Source organism: Amblyomma mixtum, chromosome 5 (genome assembly GCF_055824585.1).
Source record: "Amblyomma mixtum isolate Tamu chromosome 5, ASM5582458v1, whole genome shotgun sequence".
NCBI lineage: Eukaryota > Metazoa > Arthropoda > Arachnida > Ixodida > Ixodidae > Amblyomma > Amblyomma mixtum.
Genome location: NC_143016.1, coordinates 163,313,180 through 163,323,756, shown reverse-complemented (window position 1 = coordinate 163,323,756; position 10,577 = coordinate 163,313,180). Strand labels below are relative to the sequence as shown.

General features: G+C 46.2%; 1 protein-coding gene across 2 annotated transcripts in view; it reads left to right on the top strand.

Annotated features, from left to right (window-relative positions):
* The first annotated feature begins 731 nt into the window (after positions 1-731).
* LOC149344359 (P2X purinoceptor 7-like) overlaps positions 732-10,577 on the top strand; it is a 28,594-nt gene continuing 18,748 nt past the window's right edge. For both annotated transcript variants that reach the window (XM_089546287.1, XM_089546286.1), the window contains exons 1-2: positions 732-1,101; positions 10,343-10,552. In XM_089546287.1, the coding sequence (XP_089402413.1) occupies positions 983-1,101; positions 10,343-10,552 (329 nt within the window). In that variant the 5' untranslated portion in view covers positions 732-982. The remainder of the gene's footprint in view (positions 1,102-10,342; positions 10,553-10,577) is intronic.

Below are 10,577 nucleotides of genomic sequence, written 5' to 3'. Positions count from 1 at the left end.
TCCGACCGCTAGATTTCAGTGCATGGCATCATGGGTAGAGCACTTGCACAACGGACTGCGCAAGTTGGCCTGCAGAGAGAGAGACTATTCACACCGAACTGGACCTCCGGGCAGGGGCTCAACCAAGGGGATGGTCTCCCCCTTGCCGGCCCTCCTGCGCCGTGACCGCAGGGAAGGTCGTCGAGTAAGCCTCCCCCGACAGGTGTAGGGCGATCTTTTGTACATCCGCATTTGTGCTGCGAATGTAGTGCTCCCAGGCAACTTGATCAAGGGGATCAGTCTGTTTAGCTCCCGGAGATTCGGAGCATTGCCAGATTAGATGATTTTGACTCAGAGCTACGTTGCAGAGATTGCAAGCCTCTGGGTCGCCTGTAGGTTCATTATGCAGAGTAACATAAGGGAAGGAGCGACAGATAGGTCCCTAACACCCTCGGAATATAGGGCCTGGTGACCTGGCGAAAAATTCAGGCTAAGTTGACCTGCAGAAAGAGTTCGCACCGCTGCATTCAAATCACGCGCGGGTTTAGCCGGGTCACGTGAGAGAGAGATAGAGAGAAAAAAAAAAGCCGTCCCTGAAAATTGGTTTTGTGTCTTTGAGGTTGTTGCCAAAAAATTATATATGTGCGGTGTGAAAAAAATGTGTAAAAGATTATGCATATTTTAGAACAAGTATGGAAGGGATTCTGGATTCTTCCACTCCAGAATCCGTATCCAATCCGCTCTCCTGTCTTTATAACGCGCGGTGTCGTTCAGATGGCGTTTGTTTGTGCGTGTCTGTTCACACCAGTGGCCTATGAATGGTTATTTTCATCAGCAGCGAGTGACAGTTCAGTGTAGTGTTTCATTCGGTGTTCTTTCGTCTCCGCGGAAGTCTCCAGCCTGACGCATATTTCAGAGCGCGGTACGGCTTGCTTTGCACTCTGTCCGACTACGCGCGCGCGTCGCCACAACAGCCAGACGCAGCATTTTCGTGCCCTGCACAATGGATCCCGCTCTTCTCCAAGCTCGGCTCAGAATGGGCAGAGCAATGGGTTTTTTTCCGCCCGTCTACAGACCCGCGCGAACTGACAGGCCTCGCCGCGGTCGTGACGACATGCACTGGTACGTATAACTAAGGAAAGCGCAACTTTATGGACCAGTTCGTGCATATTTACCAGAGAGAGGTAAAAAAAAAAGTGGGAAAATGAATGCGTATTTAAAGACCACGCTGTAACGCAACCGTAAGAGAGAACAGTGGCGTGGTCTTGTTGGTACGGCATGGCATGAGAATAAATGACGCGCCACAGTACGAGGACGGCGAAGAATGAACGCTCTCCTGTCTTTCTTCGCTATCCTCGTGTTGTGGTGTGCAGTATACTTTCGTGATAACAGTGTAGTTGGGCTAGTTGCAGATTCGAGAATGTGGTGTCAAAAAGTGCATTGAGGCGCGAAAACGGCATGTTTGTCGCCTGTTTTGATCACGTTCTTGACACTTCTAGTAGTGATGTTCCACCGTGTTTTGTGCGTCTCTTTCTCTTCTGACAATATTATCAATAGTGATCTTAGTAACGATATAGTTCTACCTTTTCCCGCTGCGTACAGTCGTCAGCCCGCCTGTCTAGAGCGCTCGAAAGTGCTCCATGCTGTCTGCCTGCATTTTACCCATTTGTGCATGATTGTAGCTGAGTTCGAGAATGCGGTACTTTGAGAATTCGAGTAGGGCATACACTGAATTCAATGAGCGCCTCCTTTATGAGAGTGCCGTTGCCGTGATGGCAAAACATCCCCATGTCGAGCCAGCCCACGAAGGCGTCTAGAAAGGCTAGCTGAGTTCATCCTTCTTTAATAAAAATGGCTCCTTGTGTAGTTTGCGGGGGTGATAGCCCTTGCGTGGCGTTTTCACATGAAATATGTATCGTAGGGAAGTTGGCAGTTTCTTTCGCACGTGGAAATGCAGGTACATTGCAGTGCGCATCCAGAACCTCAGCCACAAAGGTGTTAAAACCTGCAAGGCTGGTTTCAGATTTTGCCTTTCTAAATTCCTTTATAAAAAATGCCTTTCTAAAGAGAGAGCAGCTAACTGCACTCTAGATGCTGAGAAGCTTCAAGTTTGTGAATGTCCCCAAGTTCCTTGAATGGTACCACTGTATGATGTCAAGGTGGACAGTGTTTCCAATCAAGTCAGACATAAAAAAGAAAAGTTAGTTCCAGGATTTCTTTGTTTTAACCAATTATTTCTAACATTTCAACAGGTGTACAGCATCCACAACGTAGTACATGGGCTGTGTTGCATCAGCTGGATGTGCATAAACGATCCTCATTTTGGCAGGGTAGAAAGCATGTTTAAAGTTTTCGTGTTGGTGAAGTTGCTGTTTGTTGCAACAGCTGAAGGTCTAAAACCCATTTTTTCAAGCCAAAGGGTGTCATTTTTTAAGACAACATGGGGCGATTCTGAATTGAACCTTCTCATGGTGAAAACATAGACAACCTTGTGAAACGAGCTAAACATACTTTGCACCTCCAACACATGTGCAAACATTGCAGCTTCATCAATGTTTGCTGTTACTGCTAAGTGTTTCCTCCTGTGTAGTCCACGAAGGGCTGAATGTGAATCTCATCTTCCATTCAAACAACTGCACTGTCATGTGACTTGAGTTGCTTAAACCTCTGACCGGTGTACTTAAGAAAATTCTGATTACCTTATTTATCCTCTGGTGATAGCTGGAAAGATGAGCACACATTTCTGATTGTGTGGGGACATGGTAAAGTATAGGTCTTGAGCTCCTCAAACAGTTGTGTGCATGAGGAGATATGGTGCGGGGTATGCAAGCAAGCACTGTTGTTTGAGACGAGTGCTGCAGTTTCTTTTTCCAGCAACAATACTTCTTCCCTAAAAATCTAACAATATCTCTTCTGTTTTGGTTTACATTTTCCTCAATCTTTTCCAAAAGTTTGACAGTCAAGTCAGCAAGGCCACCAAATGAACCTTTGTCGTTAGGAATGTACTGGAACTTTAATGCTTAAATTAAGATACTGATATCTCTGATGTCATCTGGCACCACCCGGTTTTTTATGCACCTTGCTGAGTTTCCATGAAAGCACGCAGTGGTATTAAGAATACTAAAAATAGTAACAGAGGACCAGAAAACAGGCGGGCTTTCATTTATAGTATTTAGGAACACTGTACAGTCCTAGTGATGAGTAATAGCCCGCGCATCTGGTACGCATTTGTCTTTTAAGCACATACTCAGTTCATGAAGTGGCAATCATATCTGCTGCATTTGTTCTGTACAATAGGATACTATAGGCTTCTTCAATAGCGTGAGCCAGATATTTTTCCTCTTGGAGCATTTTTATGGCTTCCAGGGATTCCGGTGATTGCAAGGCATCTTTCTTTGTCAGATACGACAGGTAGCGAGGGAATTGATATGCCATTGATCTAAGACATGGCACTTCGGGTGACTTCGAGCAGCTGTCGTGCTCAATGATCTGTGTATGATGATGTGTGCTCAAGGCGAGACGTGTTGGCGCATATGTGCATTTCAACACCAAAAGTATGATGCACTGCATTACCCACTCACTGTGGTCTGACTAACATTGAGGTCGATCTCCCACATATGCAGTAAGTTCATTGGTCGCCACTTGGTGGAGGAAGAGAATTTCAATTCCCAGCTGAAGTATAGAACCAGAAATCAATCCTTTCCAGCTGGAAGTCATTCACTCTCAGCTGGAATGTCTTCTGCTTCCATTTTCATGTGGGATAGCACCTAGTGTGGATCGCTCCTTTCATTTGCTGCTAACCAGCAGTTCGTGCGGCACACATTTCCGGTGACTGTTGTTTGCTTCGTGGTTTCGGTGTGCTAAAATCTGCTTGAGTTTCATGCTCTCATCCTGCATTGCAGTGAAGGCAATAATCATGACATCCACTGTCAGTCTTTGACAATTGGAGTTCTCTGCCGCACGGCAGTTCAAGCATATCGAGGGTGCGCATGGGTACCATGGTAAAGAAAATGGTCTTCCTACATGCAGTTGCATTCAGCTGTCCATCGGTTATATATTCTCGGCAGTTACTACTTTGAATTTGGTAGGTGCACACATACACATCAGCTTGAATGTTGCTGTCAAGCTGAACGCAGTTTCAACTGGCCATATTGTATACTTTAAATGTGTGATCAAGTTGAGCATTGTTTTCTAGTTGTTACATGGTCGAGATTGATTAATTTATGCCACTGTCAACCTGTAAGGTTGCCATTTGGCTAAGTTCTCTCCCCTGTACTTCAGTTGTTTCTAGCAGGTAAAAATTAAGGACGCCATAGGAGTATAATGTGTGAGACATCATTGTGAGAATGCGAGGTATCATAACTCTGAATATCCTATGTGTCTGACTGCATACCTTGCTTCCCTCCTTGCGTGGCAATGTTGGTAGGGCATAAATGTGAAGATGGCCCATTTGTTTTGGGACAGTGAGTTAATGTGAAAGGTTTTATTTGGGAGACCTGTTTTGATAATATTGCCAATATCATGTTTGTATAAGGCTGAAGCCACTCTACAATAGCTACAGAACTTAAAAATTATTTGCTCCCTCACAACTTTTTGCATATCACCCAAAAGACGAGGGTTTGATCCCGGCCACGGCGGTAGAATTCTGATGGAGGCCCGTGTGCTGTGTGATGTCAGTGCACGTTACAAGAACCCCAGGTGGTCGAAATTTCTGGAGCCCTTCACTATGGCATCCCTCACAACCTGAGTCGCTTTGGGACAGTAAACCACCATAAACCAGAAACCACAACTCCTTGCATAAGCCTTACTGCATTCATGCTCAGTCATTCACAGTGTCATTATTTATTTGAATAACTCTCAGGTTCTGCATAGGAGTATTTTGTGAGTGAGACAATTTGTATAATTATCGCTTAAGAGCAAAAATGAAGACCAAAATGTTTTGCAGTTGTTCACAGTAAAAATGATTAGAATACAATAAAATTCAAGGAAATCATTACGCAGTATTTATTATGTGACCGCACAGAATCAGTTCAGGAATTTGTACAGAGGGAGACAAGAGTACAGCTGGGTACATTTTATACAACAGTAAAAGACTATTTCTGTAAAAAAAAGTGTATAGAACAAGAAATGATTAGGTAACTGCGGTAGTTATCGTATTTTTAAATGTAGCTGGATCTCTGATGTTAATGTTATCTGGAAGACTATTCCAATGACTTGTGGCACATGGCAGGGCTGACGTATAAAACCTTTTAGTATAATAAAAACATGCATAAAGCTCTTGTGATTTTGTAGTTGATATGATGTGCGACATGGCTGTGACAATGACAGGGCGCTTCCGTGCTGACTGTAGACCATGTTATGAAATGAGCAAAGAGGTGTAACTGTTCGACGTGATTGTAAAAGACAGGAGTGATAGGGATAACTTTGGTCATGATGGAATGGCAGTTATAATCGCAAGAAATAAAGCATGCATGCAGCATGGTTCTGTATGGATTTGACACAGTTTTTTAGGTACATTTGTTGTGGCAACGGGATAAGCGATTGCAGTAACTTATTTGTAGCCTGCGCTTCAGTGTAATAAAAATTAATTGTAGGAACTGTGGAATGAGGTGGTTATATAAATGTGTCACTTCGGCGGAGGCAGGCAGTGGCTCGCATGTCAATGTAACGGCAAACAAAAGGAGAAAATATGATTGGACAAGTGCAATGCAGCAGTAGTATCAGACCCATGCCCTCATCTCGTCTCTTGAATGGGATCTTCATGGTGGACATATTTTTACCAGTGAACTGCGCCACTGACGTCGCTGACTTCCTTCTGCACGACGTCACATTACACCATGGCTCTCCCCGTCAACTCCTTACTGACCGTGACTGCTGCTTCCTCTCCCTAGTCGTTGACGAAATCCTTCGTTCGTGCTCCATTCGTAAGAAGTTCACCATGGCTTATCGTCCTCCGACGAACGGCCTTACGGAGCGTCTCAACTGCACGCTGACAGACATGCTCGCCATGTATGTATCCGACAACCACCGGGACTGGGACATCAGCTTGCCTTTTGTCACCTTCGCGTATAACTCTTCGCGCCATGATACCGCTGGGTACTCGCCCTTCTATCTTCTCTTTGTACGAGACCCCTTACTGCCCTTCGACACTCTGCTGCCCACAGCCGGCCCTGTCACTACATATGCGCGTGACGCTATCGCCCGAGCAGACGCTGCCCGCCAGGTTGCTCGTCACAAGCTCTCCGCCCTCCCATCCCGTCATGTGGTGTTATGTGAAAAACTTCTGCCCTGCTATACAGGTCCTTATCGTGTATTGCGGGCAGCGACCAACGTAACCTATGCAATCATGCCGCTCCACCCAAAGTCCCCGTCCACTCCACTGACATCCGAAGTCGTTCATATGGCTCGCCTCAAGCCCTATCACCCACCCTCGACATCGCACGCCTGACACGCACCGGGTCGTTGCCTTCAGCCGAGGGGTAGTGTTACTGGTGACCTGGTTAGTGTATAAATGGACTCGTCTCGTGCATGATTCGTGAACGACGAAGTGGCGGTGCGCTGGACAACGACGACACTGACAGTGGGAAGCTGGGCCCTTGGAGTCTAAGCTGAGTGTTGGCCATTGCAGCGCAGCCGTCAATACAGGCCGTAACATCCCTGTAACAGTATAGATATGCTGATTGCAGCTTCTTCTTGACATTGAGGCCACCTTGGACTCTGTTTTTCATCATGTAGTACTTGCAGCTTTGACAAGTCGTGGTCTCCGAGGGAAACTCTGCAGGTGGATCAGGAACTATTTAAAGGAGCAGCAACTATTCTTGAATACCAGAAGTGGCCCAACGTCGTTTCATGTTGTGGAAAAGGACGTGCCACAGAGAGGTGTGCTTAGCCCCCTACTGTTCGACATCAGGCTCATTCAGGTGTCGCGAGGAGTGCACATTATGTTATATGCAGACATCTGCATCTGGAGTTCATCACATTCATGCTCTGTTGGTAGCAGCATCTTCAGGGAGTAGTATTCGACGTCTTGGTGTACCGGGCACCTCAAGGTCTTAGTCTCCTGCCGGAAAAGAGTGTTTCCGTGACCTTTACGAGAAAATCAATGACCAGATATCTGCTCCTGCTGGACGGATACGCGCTCCCGTATGTATGAACTCAGAGGTCACTCAGTAATATGAGTGGTAGAAATCTCGCATCGTCACCTCAAGTAAAAAGCTTTCCGAGAAAAATTGCCGCTGCAACACAGATGTTCAGGTATGTATATGGCGGGAACACGATGGGGCAGCAACTGCCGTTCACTGGTCCTCCTTCATAAAGCTTATGCTGAAGGAGTGCCGCATTATTTTCTGCTCTTTCCCAACGAGTGCATCACACAAGCAAGAAAGCACTGGAAGCGGTGCAGAGCAATTGCTTTCGCATCTGTCTCAGCCATCAAAAGAGATCCTCTTCCTTTGAAACAGTAGTGGAAGCCAAGCTAGATGGTGTCACCTCCCAGGAGAAATGCTTATTCACCTCCGGCGTGTACTCAAGGCAAGAAGGATTTCCTTTATCACATTCACATGACCCACAGCAACGATGACTTTGGCCAAGCTGTGCAACTCCTACATCTCCAAGCTCTTACCCAGCCGTCAGAATTACTGCCTTTGTCTTTTCCTCCCAGGACACTCTTGCCCCCTCCAAACCATGCAATGTATATTTGGTATCAGTGCAAAGAACTACGTGTCACAGGCTGCGCTACTCCGAGCCACTTTGAACTACAGAGTTGAAAAGTACTCGCAAGAGACCCAAGTAGCTCATGTTTGGAGGGGAGTTCCTCCTGGGGTTTCTGTGTGCTCTCTAAAGGGAAATGCTCTCCCATCTTTTCCAATGGACATCCTCCACATTGGCAGAGCTGCATGGCATCAAAAAAGCTGCCTTGTGTATCCTGCGCTGAAGAGCTGGGTGATGGGTGATATCCACAGACTCGAAATCAGCTCTACAAAACCTCTCGGGCCTATTTAGAAAAACTGATAATCAACCAGTCTTCCTAGCTAGTTGTTGCATACCTCCATCACTTGACCAGTACCACAGGCCTCTGTATACCATTCCAATGGACTCCAGCACACTTGGCATTATGGGCAACAAAAAGGCTGACAAAGCAGCTCATAAAGGTCTCCAGCACTGGAACTTCAGAAGGATTTACTTTTGAAAATCTGATGCGTTCCATTTGGCAAAAAAAATATACGTATGAAAGAAGGGATCAGTTGTGGAGCCTGCCATTTCATTATTACGAATTTCTGTGATCCATTTTTCCACGCTTAAAATATATAGACTTCCTCACCCTCTGGAATCGGGTCTACCATTGTCTCCAGCTGAACACCACGTTTACAACCAGGTTCCGTTACCAGTTTGGTCAAGTGAACAGTCCCAGAGACATGCACACAGGGAAGGCAACCACCCCCCAATTATCTAAAGGGGGTGCCAAGTTTGCCCCGTATGCCTTTACACTGTCAGACCTGTCCCATCGTTGTTTAATGTGCAGGTTATGAGCATGCAGTTTTTATAATGATGGTACTTAAAACTACTGCTCAGTAATATTTTTTGTATATGCTGCAGTTCCATCACATTGAAGTAAATGTTTCATAACCATTCGTTATCTTTGCACTGTGTTTTGACCGTAGGGACCTCAGTGGGAAGGAATTGGGGGTGTGGTTGGAGGGTGCTCTGTTGAAACTTTGCTCCCTCAAATGGAGAACCCTGTGCACGCCTATGGACAGTGCACATTGTGACAACGGGTTCAGTTGAAACAATGCAGTGCATTCCCTTAGAATGCTCAGCTTTGCAGACAAACGAGCATTGTATGAAGTCTTTCGCTCAAGGGCCTGTAACAGTGAACTGTGTTTTAATCTTTCCGCCTGCTCTATGCAGCAGTGCTGTGCTCTGGATTTTTGTTTGCCTATTTTGAGGAGACTGGCCACCTTTTGTCGCGCTCCTTGATGTGTATTCGCCATGCACTAAACTTTCCGGCTACTCACCTGCAAGACATTTGACTTGCTCACAGTGGCGGAACTGCTGGTCTAGTTGCACTAGACTGCGCCAAAGGCAAATGCTGCTATGTACTGCTGCAAAATCGAGCTTTTACTCACTTTTGCGTGACAACTCTCTCTCTCTGGAGCATTAGTCTGAGTACCTTCCCCTTGTCCTTCGGAGCATCTCCTCACACTCAAGGCCAACTTGGGCTACCCTGCTGTTGGATTAGTCCACGGCATTCTCCTGTGCTTCTTCCACTTGTGTCCGCGACCTCCGCATCACTTTTCCAAACTTTATGCTTGTCATCCCTGCTGACTTCAGCCCCTCAGTCTGTATTTGCCAGCTGGGATCTTGACTCCTGCAATCATTTCCTTATCCAGCGTAACCACCACCCCTAACAGCAACCTACAATGGACCATTCCGCATGCTCCGTCATGGCACCAAAACATTCACGGTAGACATTAGCGGTCGTGAAGCTGACAGTCTGAAACCGGCCTACATTGTCGCTCTTACGTCAGTGGTCTCTAAGCCACAACTCTCTGCGTGCAGTGCCCGTCAGTGAAGAAGTTGGAATCACGCTTGATGGTGTGTTCAGCATAATAAACAACCTGTCGAAACTGTCACCATAGCTTAGACAGTTCCGTCACAAAGATGAGTGCAGCTGAACCGATAGACGAACACTGAGTGCGCTGTGTCTCAGAGAAGGCAGCATTTGGGCGGAATTCCTCTGCCGGCTGTGCTGTCCAGGTGCTGCTAAGGGATGTATAAGGGATGGTGCCGCTCGCATTGTAGACCGAGCTCTCGCTTCGCTTTGCGTTTTGCCAACAGTGCACCACTTCGTACCCGTTCAGAACCATTAAAGACTAGAAGAACTTCCTGGGAGCTTTAGCTTCAAGGATATTTTGTGCAGATTTTTTCTTATGTCTAGTTATTTTTCACTCTGCATAAAATTACACTTTGTTCAGCTAGCCTTTTTTCCCATTTTCTCATTATAGGCTTCTTTTAAAAGTGCTACGATGACGAAATTTGCGTGCAGGGTTATGATTGCAGTGAAAATCTAAATTTGCTGGCTCTAAAAATCTGAAGTTTCGCTACAAATTTGCTACAAAGGCATAATTTTGTGACAAAATGCTATGTTTTTTCTACAACAGCAGGAATGTCTGCTACAAAACGCCATTTTTTCCTGCTACAAAATTGAAATTGTTGCTACGTAAGCTGCTAAAAGAAGTCTGTTATCAGTTCCACCACTGTTATCAGTTCCACCACTGTTATCAGTTCCACCACTGTTATCAGTTCCACCACTGTTAATGACGTTTCAGTGGAAGTTCACTGCTCCTGTGTGTCCTGAATGCAGGTGCACGTGCGGGCGGTGCATGCCGGCTGAGAACGCTGCTGAGAACGTGTGCTGCAAAGATATGCCAGAGGTCGTTGCCCTAAAGGGCGACAAGGAGTGCATAACTCTGCACCGAGGTTTCCCGAGCTTGTGCCTCAACCGTTCTGTCCTGGTGGCCATGTACCACGAGCTGAAGGAAACCGGCATCAACATCGATGGAGCAGTTCACAAGTAATTCATTCCCCGTACCCGTTTA